General features: G+C 36.2%; 1 protein-coding gene across 1 annotated transcript in view; it reads right to left on the bottom strand.

The window, feature by feature from the left end:
• Window positions 1-12,649: 12,649 nt before the first annotated feature.
• The window catches only part of LOC150077441 (soma ferritin-like), a 70,708-nt gene continuing 56,971 nt past the window's right edge, over window positions 12,650-26,386 (bottom strand). Inside the window, exon 4 of the mRNA XM_090386456.1 lies at window positions 12,650-13,239. Coding sequence (XP_090242582.1) covers window positions 13,099-13,239 — 141 coding nt within the window. The 3' untranslated portion in view covers window positions 12,650-13,098. The remainder of the gene's footprint in view (window positions 13,240-26,386) is intronic.

Below are 26,386 nucleotides of genomic sequence, written 5' to 3'. Positions count from 1 at the left end.
ACAGAGTCTTTCATATACTTTGCCCAGCACCGGATAGAACTCATCTACCCCACGTACCTACCTTTATGTTTAACGTCAACAATTTCTCCTCCACTTTGCTCTGTTATTACAAAATCACTTAGCTCCCTGTTAGTTTGATAAACTTCTGGCATTCTCTTCCTTGAATAACTCATGTGTGAATATAGATGCAAAATACTCATTCAGTTCAATCAGCTACCTGAGCATGATCATCAATAGTCAACCCATCTATGTTAAGTGGTCCAATCTGATTCCTCCCTTTCCTTCTATAGTTTCATAGTAAAGAACTCTGTGCTGTTTTTCCTTTGCCAAAGATTTCTCATGTGCCTTTGCCTGCCTAACCTCTTTTGTGACTTGCTTACAGACTAGCTTATATCTGCCATAGGCTTCCGTGTCACCTGATACTTTATATGCATCCGATACATTTTTCTTATTTTAATTAACATCATATAGCATAAGCAACAGATACCCAAAGATTGGGAAACAGGAACAGTAATCAATTTACACAAAAAAGGCTCCGTAAATAACCCTAACTACAGAGGGATAACACTGCTATCAACTGCTTCAAAGCTATACTCTAATATACTAAAGAATAGGAACTTAATAAATACAGTGAACAATTCTCAGAAAAACAATGTTTGTTCAGAAAAGGGAGAAGCACAACAGATGCCGTTTTCTCATTACAACAAATTTTGGAGAAAAGAAGAGAATTCAATCTACCAACATTTCTACTGTTTATTGATTATGAAAAAGCATATGATAATATAAATCGAGAAAAATTTTGGCAGATTCTATGTGAAGAAAATATCCCAACCCAACTCCCGAAAGCGATGCAAATCCTATATAAAAACTCAAAAGTCTGCATAAAATATTTTAATGGTCAACTCTCAGACCCAGTAACACCAATAAAGGAGTCAAACAAGATTGTGGACTATCACCAAATTTATTTAATATCTAAATCAATAAAATTATTAAAGAATGGAAACGAACAATTAACAACAGAATAGTTGTACAACAGGAATAAAATCCAAACTATATTATATGCTGATGATCAAGTTATAATTGCAAAATCAAAAGATGAACTAGATAGCGGCAAATGAACTAAATAAAATAGGTAAAAAGTACGAGATGAAAATCTCCACCTCAAAAACAAAATCATGTAGATAAAACGCACACAGAGTCAAAATTGTTATTGATGACAAAATAATAGAACAAATACCTGACTTCATCTATTTGGTAAATTTAATATCAAAGACAACCATGCCAAACTACAAAAATATAATAAAATGAATGGAACGATTAAACACCACTTCGGAAAACAAGTGACAACTGAAACAAAATTACGACTGCATAACACACCTCAAAATCATCCCTCTTCTACAGCTGAGACTTGGGTCATAAATAAGAAAGATGCACACAAACTAGAAGCAGCACAAATGAGATTTTTAAGACCGTTATTAGGATTTGCAAGACTAGACCACCAAAGAAATTTAGATATCCGTGAGAAATTAAAAGTTGATAACATAGTAAATGACATAACAAGTTCCAGTCAATGTCTGGAAAGTAAAAATCTCCCATTATAAGACATTCTGATTTACTGGCCCACTATTTCTCTGCACAATTGCTCATTAAAAAATGGATCAGCCACCTAGAAAGAATGAACCCAGACCGGATCCCAAAATTAGCCTTTAACTACAAACCTACAGGCAAGAGAGAGATGTGGGTGGACCAAGACAACAATGGCAAGATCAAGACCACCTCCAAGAGCTACAACGGAACAGGTCTGAAAACATAAGCCAGGCCAAGTTCATGACATTTTTCTTCTCTGCCACGAGCCTCATTAATTCATCTGACATCCAATTAGGCCTAAACCTTGAACAGTATTTCTTAGTTGGAATGAAAAGCCTAGTAGCTTCCAAAATTTAGTCCCTGAAGGCTTCCCATTTAGAATTCAACGTTGGTAACATCATCAGTTGATCCCACCGTACAGAAATTAAAAGCTGAGACCCCTGTAGTCACATTTACAAAAGCCTTCCCTTTAGCCTGATGGTATTTACATCTTCAATTCCCACATCAGTACATTGCAATCAGTCACCCAGTGGTTACTTTACCTAGAAATTCTTAATGCATTAATAATCACTGCTGATAATCAGATTGAGTATCCCTCTGGTTGCCTCTCGAACATGTTGCTGTAGAAAACAGTCATCCAATAAATCCACCACAAGTCTTGCTAGTGTGCGACCAACCACAAGTTCCAGTCAATGTCTGGAAAGTAAAAATCTCCCATTATAAGACATTCTGATTTACTGGCCACCTGATACTTTATATGCATCCGATACATTTCCCTGCACAGTTGCTCATTATACTCATCACTATTATTAGATATATGGTGCACGTAGCCCGAGGCTTATGTGCAACAGCAAAAAAAAAAAAAAAATATATCTGAATTAGCCTGTGAGAGAGAGAGAAGTAAAAGGGAATCGCCAAGAAATGGAAGAATGATGATATCCAGCTCAGGACCTTGGGTGTGCCAAGCCCATACTCACCAGATGTAAGCCCCAGTAGGCCTACAAACAGACACTTTTCCTTTCTTACTGCTTGTCACACCAAACAGACTCAACATTGCATTGTCCACCATCAATCCTATGCGCTTCCTCAGATTTCATTACTTAACAGCATAACCCCTCCTCCATTCCTGTACACATTGTACTCCCCGAATTCCAATTCTGCACTGCTTCCATCTGTGACACCACATCTCTGATATCCCGACAATATCTGCCTTTGATGTCTTGACTAGCACTTCAAGCTCTTCAAATTTATTAACTATACTCCTAGCATTGGTGTACATGCAAGTTATACATGCACCTGTTTCTACTCTTAGTTACCCTAACACAGCCATATTTACTTGTTCCACGACTCCCAGCAGACCTGGAAATCTCCATTGCCTTGCTTTCCAGGCTGCTGCTGATTCTAATAGAAGCAGTACAAGAATCACTTCTTCCTCTAGCCACTGTTAACCTTTTAGTCTGTGTATCCCCATCCCCCCCCCAAAGCTAGCAATTTTCCAACCCACCTAACACTGCCTCGATAGCATCCCCTTTGTTTCGCCAGAGTTCCAGCACTATCGCTAGTCTGATCTTTGCTTCGCAGCTCTATTTTTGGGTCATGATTTCCATTTTAATACAATTAAATTAGCAATGAAATGTAAGATTAATGATATTTTTGATTAATTGATAATACAGTACTATAGTAAGCTAATAGATTCCTAACATTGTGCTTCATATTACACTATCTAGTTTTACATTGTACCTTTCACTATGAGTTCAAGATATATATACACATCATATATGCGGTGTTGGCGCATATCATACATGCGCCAACACCGGGAGTCTTAACTTCCAAAAGTCACTAGTTAAATTCAAAATAAGAAGCTAACGAACCCCTACTAAAGCTATTTAATATTTTTGTAAAACAAACAATGTATAATTCACTTGTATAAGGAAATGGTCAAGCTACACTATGAGTACTGTATACAGATCTGGAGGCCTCCTTTCAGAGTGCTGCTAAAAAAAAAAAAAAAAAAGTACAGAAAACGGCAACAAGATTAGTGAATAAAACAAAGGGTTGCTCTTATGAAGAATGGCTTAAGTTATACAAATTATTGTGTCTGGAGACGAGGCACTTGCAAGGTGTTCTGATTGAGGTGTATAAGGCCTTGAATGGTTTGAGCAAGCTCAATGCTGATGGGATGCTTCCTCTTGCCCAGATTTGCCTAGGGGGAAATAAATTCAAATTTAGGAAAGACAGTTGTAGGCCAGATGTGCAGAAATTTGCCTTTAGCCAGCAGGTGGTTGATTGCTGGAACATCCATGTGTCATAGAAGTTGACAACTTAAATAAATTCAAGGCAGAACTAGACAAACATTTGAAGCAATTGGATGGGCAAAATGGGAAGGGTGTTTTTTTTTTTTTTTGGCTGATGCTGTATAAGCTTGCTTTCTTGTGTCATATGCCTCTACTAATTCTAATAAGTGAAAACATGGATAAGGAAGATAACTGCTTACTCAGCTCTCTAAATTTATCCCTAAGGAACCAATTACACTTGTTACAGCCCTAAACTTGGGAAAACTCATTTGTGGTCATCTACTTCAAGGATCATCTGTTGCATCTTCTCTGCTCTCTTTAAAACACTTAAACCCTGAAACTGTGGAATATTACTAAGCTGTTAGTAACATTCTGCAATTCTGCCCAGACACGATAGAAGGGAGTATATGATGCGAGCCTTGTCGATCAATTCGGTCCTGGAAAGAATGTGCAAGGCTCAAGGGATAGAATTTTTTTCAGCCTGGACTGTACTTGTTAACAGGAGAGACTGCTTCTATAGGGATGGGATAAACTTAAATAGAAAGGGTGCAAGAATATTTGCTGATATTATCTAGGCAGTGTTAGGTGGGTCGGAAAACTGATAGCTTGGGGGGATACAAGGACTAATAGTTTAACAGTAGCTGTAGGCAGAGGTGAAGGTGATTCTTGCACAACTTCTATTAGAATAAGTAGCGACCTGGAGCGTGGGATGTTGGGGGTTTCGGGGACGGATGGCAGTCATCCTGAAATAGGTGGGTATATGGGATGTGTTAGGGTAACTAGGTGTAGGAGTATGTATGCTTGCATGTATACCAATGCTAGAAGTATAGTAAATAAATTTTATGAACTTGAAGTATTGGTCAAGACATCAAAGGCAGATATTGTTGGAATAGCAGAGACGTGGTGTCACACAGATATAAGGAATGCTGAACTGGAATTTGGGGAGTACAATGTGTACAGAAAGGACAGACAGGATAGAAAGTGAGGTGTTATGCTGTTAATCAAGAAAAACATAAAATCAAAAGAAGTGCATCCAGTTGATATAGATGAACAGTGCACTGTTCAGTCAGTTTGGTGTGACATAAGCACTGCGAAAGCAAAAATAAGCGGAGTGTGTTATAGGCCTAATGACTCGAATGAGTACAATGAACAATTGTACAGAGAAATAGAGTGGGCTAGTAAATCGGAATGTCTTATAATGGGGGATTTTAATTTCCCAGATATTGACTGGAACTTGTGGGTTGGTCACTCACACACTAGTCAGACTTTTGTGGATTTATTGGATGATTATTTTCTGCAGCAGCATGTTCAAGAGGTAACCAGAGAGAGTAATACTCTTGATCTGGTTATCAGCAGTGATCATTCGTGTATTAAGAATTTGCAGATAAAGGAATCACTAGGTGGCAGTGATCAGCGTACTGATGTGGGATTTACTTAAAGATTTAATTACCATCAGGGGTAAAGGAAAGGGTTTTTGCTTGCGTAAAGGTGAGTACAGTCGTCTCCGACAGTTTTTAAATTCTGTACAGTGGGATAAACTGACGATGTTACCAACAGTAAATTCTAAGTGGGAAGCATTCAAGGAATTAATTGTGGATGCTACAAAACGTTTCATACCTATTAAGAAATATTGTTCAAGGTTTAGGCTTAAATGGTTACCAAATGAACTAATGACTCATAACAGAAGAAAAATGCAAGGGATGCATATAAATTATCAAGCGACTCAGAAGCCTATGGCAGATATAAGCTAGTCTGTAATCAGGTCAGAAAGGGGGTTAGGCAGATTACGAGAAATCCTTGGCAAAAGATGCTAAGAAAAACAGCAAGGATTTCTTTACTTATATAAACTCTAAAAGGAAGGGGATGAATCTGATTGGTCCACTTGACATCGATGGTTCTACTGTTGATGATCCTGCTCAGATAGCAAACAAACTGAATGAGTATTTTGCATCTACATTCACACGAGGAATTATTAAGGTTTGAAAATGGCAGAAGGTTATCAAATTGTAGCAGGATACTTAATGATTTTCTAATAACTGAAAGCAAAGTGAAGGAGAAATTGAAGTCAAACATAAGAAAAGCACCTGCGGTGGATGGGATCTATCCAGTTATATTAAAGGAGGCAGCAAAGCAACTAAGCAAACACTTAGCCATAATTATGAGAGCATCCTTGGACTCAGGGGAGGTTCCCACGGACTGGAGATTAGGGCTTGCATAAAACCGAGAAATTTCAAAACCGAGTTTAACCGAAGTTTACTCTTAAAACCGGTTTTAAAACCGATTTTCTCAGATTTAGGGAAAATAATTAAAAGCTTATAACACAGGTATTTATTTTATCTTGGGTAGACTGTACAAATCGTAATCAAATATTTTAAACAAAATCTATCACCTCTTATAGTAAAAAAAATAAAAAATTAAAATTCTCCAAAAAAGTAACCAGCTTGAGATTATACAAAATTACAAATTGTATTCAAATCCTTTGAATAAAAACTATCTTCTCGTACAGCAAACAAAAAAATAATAAGCCCTACAATAATAATAATGTGAAAAAAACAGCTTGGGGAAATTACTATTTATTGCTCAGCTTTTTGCTGAAAATGATCCTTTAAAAAACGCAGTATATTAAGCATTTTTCCTGATAGACTTGACCTTATTTTTGTGTTAAAGAGACCAGTGATCGAAAACACTGTCAGATTGGACACTTGTTGGTTTAATGGGCAGCAGTGCTCTATAAACTTTCTCCAGATTTTCATTTCTACTGCTAGTTGCCTCCAAAATTTTAAATTCTTTGCTGATTTCCAATTCACTCGGATATTTTAGGCTCTTCAGTTAATTTCTTTATTACACTATCATACTCTCGCATGAGTGTATCTCCAACATCGGAACTAGACGAGTCTTTGTTTTCTTCTAAAAAAACAGTTCGTTTATTTTCAGTTTCTTCTTTCAACGCTAAGACTCCTTCGGAATGTTTTGCTGATAAATCTCTTCAGCATGCTTTTTCAAAACTTGCTTACTTGGAAAATCAAAAGTTTTTGAACCTGAATCTTCTTTCCTAAACTTTTTGGGGTTGTGCAGATAGCTCAGCAAAGCCACAGTTTGGCAATTTCGTCTTGCATTGTAACGCTGCAAAGGGCTTTGATGAAACTTTAAAGCAAATGGGTTTTCTGCTGTATCAAGCTTAGCAAGCAGAAATTCTATTGAAGACTCGGCTTTAAGTAAGTCTATCTTCTGAGGTTGTAGCTTTCAGAATCATTTCAACTGGTCGCTAAGTTTCACATAGCAATTCAAGTGTTTTCCAGTCATCGTCAGACACAGCTTCAGTTGACAGTACTGCATATAGAGCATTTGGAATGCAATTTTTCAATTTCAAAAAATTCTCAATCATATAGAATGTGCTATCCCATCTAGCCTTACAATATAATATAAGTTTATATTCTTTAAATTTTGCTTTAACAAAATTTTGTAATGTCATTTTTGGTAGGCGATTTTCGAAAAAGCTTGTAATTTTTTCTGACTTTGTTAATAGTTTGTGCAGTATTGGCCATTGGATTGAAGAAATAAATGAGCTCATCGGTAAAGTCGGTTTGATAAAGCATGCCTTGCTGTCTTTCTTCAACATCACTACTTTTTTCATTATTTTCATTTTCTTCGGGAGACTCAGAGACTGTGGAACCATAATTGATTGCTTTTTCATAAAGTACATCTTTTTTTTTTTTATGAAAACCCCAAACACGAAAGGTATCAAAACCTATAGTACTTAGTACCGTGCATGGGTTGAAGGAGATGGGGGGGGGGGGAGAACGCCGGAAACTTTGCTCTAGAGACTAAACATGGGTTTCACCACTTCAAGCCTCCAATAAGCAAAGTGGTGGTATTTCACCGATTGATGAAAGTCATCTACCACATCTATAACTGACAGATGTATACAATGGGCTATACATTGTTGATGATTAGGCGTAATTTGCTTGCCAAACTTAATTATCATTGCTGCTTCATCGGTGGTGCAGGCAACAATATCGTCATCCAAGTTCAAACCAAATTCCTTCAAGTGTCCATTCACAATTTGCTCAGTTCTTCTGCTATCAAGTGAACCATTAATCTCAATAAGACCTAACGACCAATGATTGTCTTTTGAATGCACACTTATATTCATATACATTTTATTTTGTATAGACGTATATTCGTCAATGAATACCATGCACCCAAAACCAATGAATTTTTGAAATGCTGAATGAGTTCTTCTTTCTTAGTTTTATAATAATTCAGAACCACATTTTTAATTCCATTCACTGAGGCTGGTGGTAATTTATCGTATTTATTTCTCTGAAGGTGAAGGCTTGATTGTATAAACTCACTCTCGGCAATTGAATTAACAGAAAATCCATCTAAAGCAGCTAATTTTGAAATCTCTTCTTCCATAGATTTTTTTAACGATAAAATTTTCCAATGTTCTTACCATTTTTACGGGAGGTTCACTGTTATCTAGTTTAATGTCAATCTGATGCATTTTCTTTAAATGCAACATCAAAGATGATTTAGATCCTTCAGACGACTTCATTATCTTCTGACATTTCGAACATTGTGCTTCATCTTTGCTTTTTCGAACAAAATAATTCCATACATTTTATTTCATCTTAGACATATTAAGAGTAATAAATATTAATTAGTAGGAATTTATATCACCGCAATTTTAAATAAAAATATTGAAGATAACAAAGGCACAATACTATGCGTCACTCCCGCAAGCACTGAATGAAGAGTCTAAACGAGGCAAGTTTCAAAATTTTCAAAAGAAATTTTTTATTTATTTACTTGCAATTTTTTTCCCCAATTAAATCTATTGTATTTTCAAGATTACATAAAAGCTAAATTTGGTGAAGCTGCTTTTTGGAGAACATTTGATCGCAAATTTAATAGGAATAAAGAAGCAAAAAACTTTCTACGATTGAAATTTGATGCAGTATTCAGCGAATCTGTTTCTAGTGGGTAACCATCAATAAGGCGCGTTCCACAACTCACTCAGTCGTATCGTAAATGAGTACACCTGCATCGTGCCATGATACAGGTGGGAAGATAAAAGGTACCCCTCCTAGATTTGGGCCATTGCCCATGAAATTCGTACCTAAACATAAAATAAAATAAAATAAAAACATGTTTAAAACAAAGCAGTTGAACGATACAGACAAACGAACAAACGAAAGAAAATGTGCGTAACAAAAAACTATATTCGAGGGCTAACTAAAAAAAAATATTCGAATCCGGTTTTAGAAGCTCGGTTTTAACAACTCAATATGAAAACCGGATTTAAAAGGTTTATAAAACCGGTTTGCAAGCCCTACTGGAGATGTGCAAATGTATCCCCAATTCACAAAGGGGGATCGAAGGGTGACACGAGTAATTAGACCAGTTAGTTCAACTTCTGTTCCAGGTAAAATAATGGAGTCACTGGTTAAAGATGCATTGCAGGATCATCTAGACAAGACTGCAGCAATAATTCAGACACAGCATGGGTTTGTTAAGGGAGAGTCTTGTCTGACAAATTTGATAGGATATTATGTGGTTACAAAGGAACTGGATGCAAAAAATAATTTTGATATCATATATTTGGATTTCAGGAAAGCTTTTGACACTGTTGCTCATGGAAGACTATTGTACAAATTGGAGCAGAATTAAGGGTAACTTGCTACAATGGATAAAAGGATGGTTAAGTGGGAGAAGACAGAGGGTGGTAATCAATGGGTGCTGCTCTTCTTGGACTAATGTTATTAGTGGAGTCCCACAGGTTCGGTGTTAGGTCCACTGTTGTTTAGTATATTTATCAATGATATTGATGAAGGTATATCAGGCTTAATGTCGAAGTTTGCAGATGATACAAAGGTTGGCAGGGTTGTTAATGACAGTAATGGCAGTGTGCTACTGCAACAAGATCTAGATAATTTGGGCAGATGGGCTAAGAAGTGGCAACTGAAGTTTATCCTTGACAAATGCAAAGTACTGCATATGGATAGAAGTAACCCCAGAAAAATGTACCAATTCTGTGGTACTACACTTAAGGTGGTAAAAAATGAAAAAGACCTGGGAGTAATTTTGCAGTCAGATATGAAGTTTTCTGAGCAATGCAGACAGGCTGCCAGGGCAGGTCATGGGGTTTTGTCAATGATATATAGGAATTTTGCTAGCAGGGAGAAGGAGGTGATTGTCACTCTGTATAAGGCAATGGTCAGGCCACACCTTGAGTACTGCATACAGGTCTGGAGGCCTCATTTTAGGAAGGACGTAGATTTACTTGAGCGTGTACAGAGAAGGGCAACAAGATTGGTGAGGGGAATGAAGGGATCCTCTTACCAAGAGAGGCTTAAGTTCTGCGAATTGCAGTGGCTGGAGACTAGGCACCTGCACGGTGATCTGATTGAGGTGTATAAGGCCTTGAATGGGTTGAGCACGCTGAATTCTGATAGGATCCTTCCACTTGTTCAGATTACGAACCTAAGGGGGCATAAATTCAAATTAAGAAAAGACATGTAGAATAGATGTGCGGAAATTTGCCTTTAGCCAGCGGGCGGTTAATTACTGGAACAAACTTCCATCTGTCGTTGTGGAAGTTGATAGGTTGAATAAATTTAAGGAGGAACTGGACAGGCATTTGGAGGGAATGGTGTGATTTTTTTTTTTTTTTTTTTTTGGCTGATGCTGCATAAGCTCATACACTTGCTTTCTTGCATCACATGCCACTACTACTACTACATTCCATATTTCAGTGACTTTGGTTTCTGATGATGGCATTAGACACCATGCACTAAAAAAGCAAGTTAAGTCCAACTGTTTAGCAGGTCACACTTCTATGCTTTTCTAGTAATCCATGTTGAAGAGATATCCACACCACATTTTTAATTCAATCCCATTACTTTTTTTTGCCACATTCCTATACTTTAACTTACCTGGCTTTGTTCATAAGCTTTTCACAGCATAGTAATATTGGCAATTGCTACTATTCAACTTATGATCAATGTATTTCATATATGCTGCTGTTGTGGTCATGATATGCATTTGCAAGTCAAGAGTAAATGAGTGAGAACTGAAATTAGAAAGGTATTTAAGAACTATTTTGTGGGAAATGATTTATAATGAAATGCACTTGCCAAAAAAAAAACTCCTATTCATTTTCAGCAAATCAGGTGAAATATAGGTTATATTTCCATGTTTAACTTTCTTTAGACAATCAAGCAAAGTCTAATCAAGTAAAGATTAGAAATTCAAAGGATTTATCCTATTAAAACAGGATAAATCCTTTGTATGATAAATCCAAAACTTAAATTCTTCACATGATGGTTTCTTGAAACACAACACTGGAATTCAAACGGATGAAATGGAACTAAAGCTTCAGGTGGACATTATAGCAAGCTTCACAATTTATTTTAATGCTGCATTTCAAGTATTAGGCAGAAGTGTCTACAAGTTTGATAAGTAAGCACAAACTTCATTTCAGTATCAGTGTAGAACATGCAAAAGACTAACTGGAAATGGGGGGGGGGGGAATGTCTAATAAATATACCATATGTTTATTTTTGCATGTGTGTAGTACATAATAGTATGTGTAGCATGTGCGTATGTAATCTTCCAGTGGCCACCATAAAATTAGGCTTTATTACAAATTTCTAAAGCTGCGATGCTCTATACAAGATTTATCTTTCTGTGAAAATGGGGAAATAAAAACCATCTGTAAAGTTAGTTTTACTACAGAACCTTACTATTAAAATCTAAGATGTTTTTAACTTAATTAAAAGTAGTAAAATACTTTGACTGTGAAACTTTGTTTTAGGCCAATGTACATAAGAAACCAATAGTCACAGAAGCAGTTTGTCACATTTATAAATACTTATATCATTAAACCAAGTGATCTGTTCAGTAATTTTAGATTTGTTTGGAAACAGTAAAAAAAAAAAAAATTCAACTGTTCCCTGGCACCGATTCATGCTCTGATCGTCTTATGTATGCCAAAACTTTAATATTTCAGGAGACATAACACTCAGAAATGGGAATCTGTCAGTTCCTCTGGAACAAACTGTTAAGTTAGCAACACAAACAATTATACATTACATTCTTCAATTTAACAATCATAGAAGACAAATTACACTTGCATCCAATCCTTGAATTTCTAGCACCAATGCAGCCATATTTTCATGTTGACATACAAGTTTGGATTTCCTATTCCCACAATGATTTTAATTATTCAGTCATTTGTGACAATTACACTTGATAAACTACTACAGTTTCACCTGTTCTGTTTTTCCAAGGGTATTTTTATAGTAATTAAAGACCCAAATGACACTTTGAACAAGTGCAGCCATTGTTGCTACAGCAACACCTGATAAATGTGAACTCACATCTCTTTGGAAATTTACAAAATCATGTGAATTTCCTCTTGCTGGTGAACTGGGGTACTAATCAGGTCATATGGCCTTATAGCACTTTTCTGCACATATCAATGCCATATTATCTCTGATTAAGCTCTACACATTTTTTTTGCATAGCTTAATCATTTGCATTTTTGTCAAACCTCCTGCATTTTCCTAACAAAATCAGGCAGTACATAGTTATATGTACATAACTTGCCTGTGTACACTTCAAGGAGAAAACTGAATAAAACTGAAAAGTAAGGAACAATAATGGCAATTCTCAATAAAGGATTTCTACCCTTAAGTTTACAAAAAGAAATTAAGATTTATTCTTGAGCAAAGTGTATGAAATATCTCCCATAAAAAAACAAGTACTGGACAACAACCAGTCTTGGTAATTTATTTTTAACCAATTTCTTTTCTTACATGGTTAAACCTACAATTTTTAAACCAATACAATACACTGTCAAATTAATATGAATCACAGGACCATATTAAAATGAGAAATTGTGCATGTCTAAAATTGCTCATAATTTCTGGTTTAAGTACATTCTCACTTCATATTTTAAAACGAAATGCAAAAAATAATAATTTTTTTTTTTTTACATTATCTAAATGCACAATAAATGCAATATAACAATATAAGCCCTATCCCTAGTCAAGAATTTTTTTCTTTTTTCTTTTCTTTGGTTTTTTTTTGTTTTTTTTTTTAACATTTTCCTGTTATGAAGAAGTATCTCAACTTCTGTATTTTTTTAAGATGGTGAAGTGCTCTCCAACTCCTATTCCAAGCCATTTCTGGAAAGGAAAATAGACGGGAATTAATCCTGAAGGGTCTCCTTGTCAAACATATATTCACCAAGGCCAGAACCCACACGTTTCAGATTTGTTATATAGTCTGACAGCTGCTTGATAGCCTCTACCTGTTCTTTTAAGTATTCTCCCTCCAAGAAATCCATCATCTTTAAAAAAAAAAAAAAAAAAGAACAAATTATTATATATGAAATATAGAACGTTATTAAAATTACAAACAAAAGTGCACGGGTCATTTCTTATAAAAATTACAGTGCACATGCAGTACAGTGATAGGTTAATGCAATGGCATCAGTTTAATTCATAGCCATCTACCCAAGTAGTTGAATTGGCATTGTTTTAATTGTATCTCAATATTTTGAATACCTTCACGAGTTGCCATGGTATTGCACTTCCTAAAATAAGTAACATTTCAACCAATGGAGAAGACTAATGTTACTTATTCTCGGCAGATATCACCACCAACCAGACGGCACCATTTCGAAGCTTACTGGCTTCGAATAGGTGGCTGGGCAGGTACCCTAGTGTTGCAATAGTGACAACCAGTTATGAAGTATAACTACACAATATGAGAGATGCCTGATGGCATGCAGTAGTATCTTCTCTTAAAATACTCTATAGTGATGCATTCCATAATAAGTGTTGCATAAATTCAAAGAATGTTGCACACTTCAATATTTTCATTTGCATATTTTGACTTATATTGCATTCATATAGCAATGTTTCAAAATAGAGTAGAACAGCAACTCAAGTTAAATGTGTCAATCAGAGTTCCTACCCCTTAAATGAAACAGCAAGAACCTAACTAAGAATCCAAAAACCAGGATAGCTTGCAAGCAGTTTGTGGAGAAGATATAGATGATCACTGTAAATGCAAATCAGTATGGGAATTTTGAACCACAACTGAAAACAAGCCATGGAGATAATCTTAACTACCCTCACACAAAGTGTCTCTGGCATTTATATCAATATAATTATAGCACACAACATAGTGACAGAAATTAAGAGTAACTGAAAAGAAACCATGAAAGATTTAACTAGAGAAATTTCCTCAAAAAACAAGTGGAATAAAAAGTCAGAAAATCTGAGATGCTTTTGGCAGCATTCCAATTCTGCATAACAAATGTTATACAAGAAATAGCACAATTGATCTTTTGGATGGGACATGCTTTATTCAGCTTACTGATTTCAGTTCAGTTTGCATTATAATTAATTACGATGAAGAAATGTTTATCACACATCCAATCGAAGTCACTGTAGCCCTCTATTCGGAAACAGTATGTAGATATAACAGATGCCAACAATGTTCATTTAAAGTGGGACTTTAACTTCAAACGACACAGGATTATATTAAAACTCATGCAGACTAAGCAATATAATGATATGAAATAACCTCTCATTTTAATTTGGAAATAACAAAATTTAATCAATGACATATTTATGTACAATAGATGCAGTTCACGGGTAAAGGCAAGAGTTCACTGGGAAAATATCTATTCCAGTTATGGGCTAAAGCCACTGTCAAGAGATACCTCTGAAACATTACCAGTAACCAAAGTACACTTCCAATCAAAATGATATAAATTCATCTTTCATATTACATTTTCTTAGCAGGGCTGATCGAGTGGGGCACAGGGCATCAAAATTTAGGGGAGACAAAATTCCCCACAAATTCACTGACTTGCTGTAAATCTCAAGTCATGATATGAATTCAATCTTACGTTCTAATTCATATCATGATGTGAAGTCAATCTTATGTTCCGATTCAAGCAATTCAAGAGCAAATTGCTTGAATCAGATTTAAAAAAGAAACAGTTTCTTTCTTTTTTTTTAAATAATAAAAAAAGTATTTTTCAAAGTAACAGTAAAAATATAATGCATAAACTTAACAAGAAGTTGAAGGTGCACCAAAAAACTTAACACAACAGATTTCATTAAATAGCATTTGCAGCTGTTATTCCTTTAAATAATAGTTTAATGTAACCTCCACGAGAAGTTATCATATGTTCAATGAAACATCTGAGAAGTCAGTGGTTAAAAGCACAAAGTTAACAGTTAAATACCGTAATTGGTCTTTTATGAATAAATAAAACTCAATAAAGCATGATGGGACATGCTTTATTCAGTCTCACTGTAAGGAAAGGAATCAACCAAACTGCAAATTGATTTTACTGTTTTATGGCAGTGACCTCCAGAAATGTGCTTTAGTAAAACATAAGCATGTAATATGTGAGAATAGCGTGTTTCTGCCTTTACTGCATTGTTTATTCAGTTGCTACTTGTTCGCTGTGCGTTTATGTATATCAAGCTTGCCTTCTCATTTTTGTTCATTTTATAATTGTGCTCTATTCTCAAAAAGAATAAAATACTTGAAGTGTGAAAAGGAAGCATTCTGGTGAAAATACTTCAGAGAGAAAAAGAAAAGCAATATCGATAGAAGAAAAATACGAAATTGTGAAACGCTTTGACCGGAATGAAAGAGCATGCGATATTGTGCATGCTACAGGACTAAATGAGGTAACGCTGAGAACAATTAGAAAGAATGCAGAAAAAATAAAAGCAACTTTCATAGCAGGAACAACACAAAGTGTAACAAAATCAGTTAGATCAAGACACAAAGAACTGGAATGTCTTTTATCTGTTTGGATAGAAGATCAAACAAAGAAGAGATCAGGAACAAGTTCGCTTACAATAAAAGCAAAGGCATTGGCAATATTTGAAGACCTCAGAAATAAAGCTGAAAATCCTCAAGAAGTGCCTCCTTTTACTGCCAAGTATGGCTGGTTCAATAATTTCAGGAAACGTCACGCTTTCCATAATGTGAAATTATCAGGTGAAGCTGTGAGTGCAGATAAAGCAGCAGCAAAGGTATTTCTGCCGATACTGAAAAAACTAATTGAGGAAGAGGACTATACACTGGACCAAATTTTCAACTTTGATGAAACTGGACTGTATTGGAAAAAAATGCCATCACGAACATATATCTCAAGAGAGAAAGCATGAGCTCCAGGCCTCAAGGCTGCTAAGGATAGGTTGACCGTTATGTTAGGAGCAAGTGGCGACTTGAAACTGAAGCCTGTTGTTGTTTACCATGCAGCCAATCCACAAGCGTTAAAAGGGATCGCAAAGACTACCCTGGGTGTTTACTTTAGGAACAGCAGAAGAGGGTGGATGACAGGGCAGATCTTCACTGACCTTCTACTACATGTGTTTGAGGATGTGTTTCAAAGCTACTGCAAAAAGAAAAATTTGCATTTTAAGATTTTAATTATTTTGGACAATGCACCAAGTCACCCTCCAACCCTTGCTGAACTGTCACCAAAATCAAAATCCTGTTTTTACCACCTAATAATACAACATCTCTTATCCAGCCACTTGACCCAGGAGTAATTGCTGCTTTTAAGCACTATTACACAAGATGCACATTTAAGATGCTAATAGCAGAAACAGAGGGCGAAAATTCACCAACAGTTAAAGATTTCTGGAAGCGATTCAACATTAAGAATGCAATTTACATAATTGTGGAGGCTTGGAACGAAGTGACGAAAGAATGCTTACATGGTGTTTGGCGGCCTCTTTTACCAGATTTTATTCGTGATTTTAAAGCCTTTGATCCTGTAAACGAGCTTCCTAAATTAAAAGCACATTGTGTTGCCCTCGCAAAGCAGGTTGGCTTTGAGGAATTGGAGGAAGATGATTTAGAAGAGTTGCTTCAGTCTCACGAAGAACTTTCAACTGAAGAACTGCAACAACTTGTTGCTGGAGGGCAGGTGGAAGATGAAAAAGACGACGAAGTTGAATGCCTGAACACCACCATAAAATCGCTTTCTACTTCAGAGTTATCGTCAGTTTTAAATTCATTTGAGAAAAGTATGCAATGGCTAGAAGATAACAATTATAATGCAGAAAGAAGCAGAAGGGCACTTCATACAATTCGGTCTGCTTTGGAGCCATATAAGCAGCTGCTTTGTGAAAGAAGGAAGATTGCGAAACAACAGAAACTAGGGTCTTTTTTTTTTATGAAAGCACCCAAGAAAGAGACAGAAAATGAGCCACAGCTCTCTAGTTCTGGTGTGACCACATTTCGTCCAAAGTCCTCATCGGCATCTCCTCCACCACCCAGTTGTGATAATGATTACAACCTGCCGCCACTTTCCCCATAATTCCGCTGCTTCAACCCTTTCTCTCAAGCTGTCTTCATTTACTTTTAAGGTAAGAATCTAAATTTAAATGATTAAATTATTAATTTTACAACTGTGTAAGTGTTTCATTACGATTATTTATTGTGTTTGGTAATGTTTTGGTTACAAATGTGTGTCCAATCTTGGATGGTCAGCACCTAACCCTATTTTTTCCATAGGGCCTGTTTATATTGCAGGATTTTGTATTGCATGAAGGTTTCTAGTAACATAACTATCATGTTATACAAGGGCTGACTGTATATGTATTCTTAATGCTAGGAGTACAGTAATCAAATTTGATGAATTTGAAGTACTGGTTAAGTCATAAAATGCAGACATTGGGATATTGGAAACATGGTATCACTCAGACATAAGGGATGCAGAATTTGAATATGGTAAATACAATGTGCACAGAAAGGATGGGGGATAGACTCCTGGCTGGCTGACTGACTGACTGATTTAATTTTTTTTATGGTGCATAGGCCATAAGAAATAAAAAAGTCCTCTATGGTTAGCTATAAACAGGCTACACATCAAGAAGTAAATAAAAAAGCAAATTATAAAAGTATAAATTTAAATTTGTGTGTATAAATTAATTGACTATAGAAACTTAAAAACAGACATGTCTCTGTCATCTAAAATCTTGATGAGTGTAAACGATTCAGCTAGACTATTAAAATCAGCAAAATGAAATCCATGCATCTCTAAACACAGGACATGCAATAAAAACAAATATTTAAAATAGTTTCATACTTTTCACATATGCGGATCATCTGTCCTCAGCAGAGAGTGTCAGATAATGGTGACCTATATGGAGCCGAGAAAGAACTCCCTCTCTTTGGATCCTGCACAGACTGGACTACCATTTCTTGATTACAGGCTTAATCTGATATAGTTTATTTGTGGCCTGCCCATGCCAAGAATCTTGCCATTGGGAATATAAATTGGTGCATATTTGCCTGTAGGCCATATAGGGGACCGAAAGACAATGGTCATCCGGGGTAATTGCCGGGTTTCACAGTGGTACAGCTAATTCACTTCTCCTGATCCCAATGAAGCATGGGATTCTGTTACCCCTAGAGTTTTGCAAACACTGTATTTGCAAAACTATGTGAGAGAAAAAAAAAAGCATCTGCAAAATCTGAGACAGGTCTGGATGAGGATTATACCTCATCAAAACTAAAACCTGTAACATGCTTGACAAATCAGTACAGGCTGGCCTCGATTAACGCGATTAATTCGTCCCACGAGCGCATCGTGCAAAATGGAAATGCATTAATCAAATATAATAATCAATAGGAAAAATAATTGGTCCTTGACCTTCTGGAATGTCCATAAAGAATTTTAAAAATAACTTTTTAACTGTATACAATGTAAAAGATAATGAAAATAAATGTTTATTGCATAAAACAGCGGTTCCCAAACTGTGCGCCGCGGAATATTTTAAATTTGAGGGAAACACAGCGCGAACTACTAGCTCGAGGTAGTTCAGTTTCAGCATTTCTTATTAAATTGTTTGGACCTAACTACTAAATGGAACTGTTAGGTATTTCTTTTGGTCTGGGTGCACCTTGAAAAAATTACTGAGACACTAAGGGTGCCGTGAACCGAGAAAGTTTGGGAACCTCTGACATAAAATACACAACGAAGAAATGACTGTTGCGGAAATATTTGAACAGTGTTGACTTTCTCTTTTCATTAATCAATTTCTGATAGCCGACAATCTTCTCTGGGCCCTGGCGAAATAAATATCGCAGGGAACCTCAAACCTTTTGTTTGAGGTTCTATGCGATATGAAAGATTTCATCTAATTCTTTTACCGTTATCTCCTTTGCAGTAACATTTTCATCTGACTCATTTAAAAATTTGAATTTTTATGCAAGTATGCATTGTCTTTATTAGCAGGAGACAAACAAGTAACACGTCTTCTTCCGATGGTTGATGGAACACACCCAGGCAGACAGCAGGCAAACGTTTGTTTATTGCCTGTATGACTTGCGGTAAGCTTAACGCGCGATTCAAATCTTTTTCAACTATCGCATTAAAAAAAAAAAAAGATCGCATTAACTGGAAAGTTGCATCGTGTAAAGTGAAATAATTTTTCAAATAGCGTTAACTGAAAATTGCGTTAATCAAACTCGTGTTATGCGAGGCCTGGCTGTATATCATATCTTTGGTAATGGCTATCTTTAATGTAATTTAAACCTATTTCTACTGCATACAACTCTGCAGTATATATGCTAGTTTCTTGGGAACCTTGTTGGATAATATTTTGTGTGGGAGGACAACAGCTGATTTCAAATATGATTCTGACTTCGAGCCATCTGTGTAGACTGACAGGAAGTCATATAGTTGTGTGAGAGCCTTCCCCAAGATCTTGATAGTATGGTCATAGGATGGAAGATGCGCATACCAAGGCAAACGGGGTTGGCTTGGTGACATTGTCTGTCTACTGTAATGTTTAGTTCATTTAACAGCCCATGGATTCAAATACCAAAGGATTGGTTGGCAGTCCATCAGGTGTTATACAGATTTTCCTATTGTGGTTCAAAAACTAATGCCAGGCAGGACAACCACTTATGTCAAAGAGACAGATGGTTCATTTGCTTCCATGTAAAGGCTTTGAACAGATGTACAAAATGCTCCAGTGGCAGTCCAGATGGCTTGGTGGTGGAATGGATCTAACCACCTAGCAGAAGCATAAACCTGAGAACCATAAGAGTTCAGAACAGACAAGGGCTCAGTAGACACACAAAAAAGGATACAGCTATCTGCACCAGACAACATTATGAAAAGGGATCACAGAATATTAAGCCCCTTGGCACACCTTGTTCTTAGATGACAAATGCTGTAGAAAGTCGGCATGTCAAAAATTAGTCCCGGGAAATTTAGCTTCTTCTACTACCAGGATGATATTTTTCTCTAGCCTTAATTCTGAATCAGGATAAAGATTCCGTATGTGACAAAAGTATACTCAGTCTTCTGTGATGAAAATCTGAATCTATTAGCTAAATGTTCATGATGAAAAATGATCAATGGCTTTTAGCACTTGCCTTTCAATTACCCTCTTAATGCACGAATGAAAAAATATAGTACTAATAAATGGAAAATGATGCAAGGAAGCAAGCTTACACAGCACCAACAAAAAAAAAAAAAAAAAAAACCCCACCCCATTTCACTTATCCATCCCCTCCAATAGTTTGGGTAGTTCTACCTTGAATTTATTCAAACTATCCACTTCCACAACAGTGGATGGATGCTTGTTCCAGCAATACCAACCGTTAGCTGAAGAACTTAGATCTATTTTGCAACCATTTTTCTTCAATTTATATACCCCTCATTTGCATAGTCTAAGAAAGGGAAGAATCCCATCAGCAATGAGTTTGCTCAAGCCTTAACACCTCAATTTGATCACATCACAGGTACCTAATCTCCAGATGCTGCAATTTGTGGAACTAAAACCTTTTCTTCATAAGAAAACCCATTTATTCCCTCTCGTCAATTTCACTGCCTATTCTTCCACCACTAGCATGCTCGGGGTATAGAAGGATATTGCTCTCATTGTTCTCATAGTCTTTGGCACAACATCAAGCAGGAGCAGGGTTACCATGACAGGCTGTTTACAAGTGGCCATACTCAGCACTTAAACACCTTAGCAGATTTGCAATGTAAGTCAGTACTGGGCAGCAGCCTGCCTTGATGGAACTTGGAGGCCGTGGAGTGTTGAATGTAAGGATGACAATTCATGTAGGAACAAGATCCCCATATTTTAGCACTGACATTTGCTTGACAGCTGTCACACCTTGTTCTTCCAATTCATATTTCTGAAGATCCCGCTGTTATTACAACCACATGAAGAGTTCAGAGTTTTATGGGGAGGGATTACAACAATAGGTATTTCCCCTATTTGAATGCAATAAAGAGTTCTTCTTCAATGTAACTTTCAGAATTTACTGGACATGTTTTAGCCATGAAGCTTCAACTAAAGTCTCCAGAACAAAACCTTTTCACAGATTTTGGAGATCCTGCCAACTCTTCTGATCCTTTCTGGATCAAGAAGGGCAACATTTTGATTGCCGACTCTCCAGTAGAATGGAAAATGAGGAAAAGCAGTGTCACTAATGGCAGTGTATCCTCAGTTCTGTGTCTTTTGACAGAAGTGTTATTTGCATTGTCTAATCAATTAGGCATGGGCTTGGAGCCTTAGAAAAGGATTTAAATTACTCATGAGTAAAATAAATTTGTGATGCTTCAAGTATCTCACTGACCATGGAGCTCTATGATAGGATGCCAAGTTCACTTAGAGCAACATACCTAAATTTCCAATAATGTCTGACTTTTCCAGGGACAATGACCTATTGAAATGCAATTGACCTTAGCAGTAAAACCACCCACCAACTGATCCCAATCAGGCAATGGTCCTGGACCTCCCATCTTGTTTATGCAGGGGCTGAAGTGGTTTTTGGGATTGGATCCTCATCCACCACAGTTACTCTAAATTTCCATGGCCACAGCATATGCGTTGGATTACAACAATGTATCCCTGGAACCAAGGTATGGGTGTTGAATCACTGCGATATAAATCTAAAAGGCCAGCAGCATCACTGGGAGGTCCCCTCACCACATATGGGTGCCCATGTCAAGGAGTAGCTTTTTTTTTAGCTAACACAGAGAGAGAGAGAGAGAGAGAGAGAGTCTAAAGAAGTGCAGCAACCAGCTGACAATGGTGGCTGATGCAATATTATATTATCAATTTAGTGTGATATAAGCAGTGGGAAACAAAAATCAGAGTAGGAGTGTCTTATGGGCCAAATGACTGGTGAATAACAAACAATAATACAGACAAATAGTGAGTTAGTAAATCACAATATCTTAACTGCAGATACTGACTGGAACTTGACTTGGTCACTCACACAGTAGCAAAACTTATCTGGATTTATTAGATGTTCAACCAGCATGGTCAAGAGGCAACACTTCTGATCTGATTATCAGCAGTGACATTAAGCATTGGTAGATAAAAGAATCACTGGACAGTGATCACTGCATACTGATGTGACATTTACTTTAAGATATAAGAACTCTTAAAAGCAAAGGGAAAGGATGGATTTGTTAATGGACAATTTTTTCTGATCAATCTGAGCAGATACAAAGTAACTGCATGCAAAAAAAAATTTTATTCATATAGATATAATGATAATGATGAAACATGATAAATCATATCTATTATATGCTTATATTTTAGAAAAGCTTTTGATCAAGGCATGGTTGAGTGGGTGAAGACAATGGTCATCGATTGGCAACACTCTCAAAACTAAAATCAAAAATGAGAAGCAGCCCCTGGTCGTTTGGTTTGAAGTTAACCCATTTAATTTCTTTTTAACTTACTTGGATTAATCAAAGAAAGCACAAACCACTTTTTACCAAATGATATTTAAATAACAAAACTAATTAACTCTGGGACAACCAGTTTGGAAATATTATGCAAATAATCATTCTGGATCATTCAGCAGGATAGATTTAAGGTTAAACTGGTTAAAGAAGTAATGCAGGATCGTTTGGACAAGCATGCAATTATACTACAATAATAGCATGCATTTTTAAGGAGCAGTCTTGTCTAACCAATCTGATAAGTTACTATGATGCAGTGACCAAGGAATGTGATGCAAAAAATAATTTTGATATCATATACTTGGGTTTCAGGAAGGCTTTTGATACTGTTGAACATAAGACTACTGTGAAAATTGGAGCAGTGTGGCATTAAGTGCAAGTTATTGCTATGGATAAAAGGGATGGTTAAGTGGAAGAAGACAGAGTGGTTATCAGTGGGCACTGCTCTTTATGGATTAATGTTATTAGTGGAATTCTCCAGGGTTCATTGTTTTCAATATATATCACTGATACTAATGAAGGTATATCAGGCTTAATGTCTGATATACAAAGGTTGGCTGATTGGTTAACAACAGCCAACAGCATGAGCCACTGCAGCAAGATCTAGGAAAATTGGGTTGATGGGCTAAGAAATAGCAGTTGAAGTTTAACATTGACAAATGCAAGGTAATGCACATAGGTAGCACTTTAGGAAGGCTGTAGATTTGCTGGAACAAGTGCAGAGAAGGGCAACTAGATTGGTGAAGGAAACAAATGGGTGCTCATACCTAGAAAGGCTTCAGTTCTGGAAATTGCAGCATCTTAAGACTAGGCACCTGCAGAAAGATCTGATTGAGCTGTTTAAAGTCTTGAACGGACTGAGTAAGCTGAATGTTAATAGTATTCTACTACTTGCTGAGACTACACATGAGGGGGCATAAATTCAGGTTGAGGAAGGATGGTTGCAGGATAGATGTGCAGAAGTTTGCCTTCAACAAGTAGATGGATGATTGCTGGAACAGGCTTCCATCTGTTGTTGTGGAAGTGGATGGGTTGAATGAATTCAATGGAGAACTCGACAAATTCTTGGAGGGTATGGATGGATGAGATTTTTTTTTTGTTTTGCTGATGCTACATAAGCTTGATTTGACATTATAATGTCATTATACATATGACATTATACTACTACTACTACTGGCAATATTCTTTCTTAGCTATGCTGTTGAGTTAATTTCATTAGCAAACATGCACTAAACTTATCTCCCTTTTCAATCACCAATTGATACTAAAGAGTAATAAAGCTTAATTATAGAATAAAATGTATCAACATTCAATATTGCAGTTCTTTTGAGAAAGAAAAAAAGAGTTAATACACAAACTGTACTCAACTCTTTCAAACAAAACTGTATGATATATGAATACTAAGCTGAGCTGGATGGTAGCACCTTTTGAAATCAAACCAATTGCAACAAAGTTTTGATTAACTAAAATGTAACCAACAACTGCAATGTTTAACTTTAAAAGACATATACATTCCCATTACATTACACAAGCAAAAAAAAAAAAAAAAAAAAAACTTCGTTTCTGTCTAACAAGTGCCCCTTGGTTACACAAATTCCAGGGCAAATTCCTCTTCAAATTATGCCTTTAGCAGTTATTGCCATTCTACACATGATTTCATAGCTTTGAGTTTCTCTGTGTGTGATTAGTGCAATTATTGTGTCAGTGATGTAGGCTGCTGTATTTTTTTCCCCCTTTTGTCTGTAATTGAGGCAAAAAACTGAACATTCACAGTAATCAGTCAGTGACAAGGATTATTTTTTTTTTTATAAAAAATTTAATTGCTAGTTGGCAGAACATACTTCTGCAAGGGAATACAGTAGCTCAAAAGTTCACAGTTGGAAACCATTGCATTAACACGTTGACTGCCGCATCAGCCATATATGTCAGTCACCATTAGGTTTTTCAGGTGCCGCGTCAGACATACTGCCAACATCTTGTTTTTTGGTGGGACCTCCGTCGGCTGTAGAGCACTGACAATTGTTGAAAATTTACATTTTTGAAAATGTGTGGCCTCTTGTGATACATGTGATGAAATTTGCATGCTGCTATATGAAAAAATAAGCGAATAACTGTTCAACATTTTAAAATTCTTTGTTATACGAATTTTACAATTACAAAATTATGTAGATTTATGGTGTTGTCCAAAACACTAAACACATGAAAGGCTGACGAATATGGTCTGGGCAATAAGTAAACTTTTCTTCCTTTCTGCTAATAACTGACCTTCCTTCAGACTCTTTCAATTTTACATAACAAAAAACTTGCATTCTTCTAACTTTCTTGTTGTTTATGTCAAATTCTGTAGTTAGTTTACAAGTATTACCATAATTTGGCTTTCCATGTTTCCCTTCCTGTTCTATATTTAGTAAACTGGTAACTATCTCTTCCCAAAGCTCATCTTTATATTTTTTATATTTTCTCATGTGCCACTCTTGTATACCACGTAGGCATTGACAAGCGATATACAAGTATATATACTATTGGTAATTTGTGGTACTACTTTATTCCCTTTCTTAGCACTGTGGCACATGAACCCATTTGGTCCGACAGATCAATGCCTGCTTTTCCTTAATGCTAGATTAGGAAGTGGTTTGGCTTCTTTTTCATCTTACTTTACTGGAAGAGGGTCCCATCAACCATTTCTGGGGCATACTTTGTTGTCAGTAGTCCCACATATCACCACTTTAGAACAATTCCATTTTTTTTAGTTCCGTGGCAATCATCTCCCCTTTATTTAGCTTTCAGTACATGCCTTCTTTAGGCATAAATTTTTTTTGACTGGCTCATAACATACCAATAATGAGTTCTGAGTGCTTTATTTAGTATATATTGTCGAAATATCAGCCTAACCCTCCAAGGAATAAGAGTTTCAATGAAGAAATCTTGGCTGGGGAAAAATCTGATATTTAAGCTGCAACACATCTATCAGGTGTTGTATCTTACTGAGTCTGTCCCCTGGAATGGCAGTTTCATTGTCTGAAAAGTGAATGAGGTGTAACAATTCAAATCTGTTGCGAGCCAATTTTTATTACTGTTATTTTTATAGATAGATTTGGTTGACTAGTAAGATGCCATACTGCCCAATCTTACTAGTTCCATCCAGGTAAGAAGGCCAGAAAAACTTACCTCATCAGCAGTTGTTGGAAACCACTTTTTTAGACAACTCTGCCATGGAGATGGAGTACTCTGAAATTTTCTGTTCAGCATACCTGTTTGTTTCCTGTTCAGCATACCTGTTTGTTTCTGTTACAATAAGATTTATCACTTATTCATCAAAAAATAATGAAAACTCCACAAGATGAGTAATATTTCTTAATACTTTCTTGATATCTGCAGTCCCAATTTGCCTGTAAAATCAAATCTTTTTTGGTATCCTTATTCAGTATATATCACTGACTTCATTTATAATCAATAACTTCATTTGTTTCAATCTCAGGTCTTTTCAAATTGCTCATCAGTTTTTACTTCTGCTATCCAGTCTTGAAGCATTTCTTCAATATTTAAAGAAATATCCCAGTCACGATGTTTTACCAAATCAGAGTCAATCTTTTTCATCTTCAGAACTACTAAGATTGTCAGCAATTTTTCTCAGTTCCTCTTTTTTTTAGTAAATTTTCTTAAACACGCTTGCGAAGAAACGCACAACAAATATAATGGATAATAGAGTGCGCTAATGAACATGTTT

Source organism: Mastigoproctus giganteus, chromosome 12 (genome assembly GCF_048544385.1).
Source record: "Mastigoproctus giganteus isolate SK-2022 chromosome 12, ASM4854438v1, whole genome shotgun sequence".
NCBI classification, from domain to species: Eukaryota; Metazoa; Arthropoda; class Arachnida; order Uropygi; family Thelyphonidae; genus Mastigoproctus; species Mastigoproctus giganteus.
This window is presented reverse-complemented; position numbering and strand designations above follow the sequence as displayed.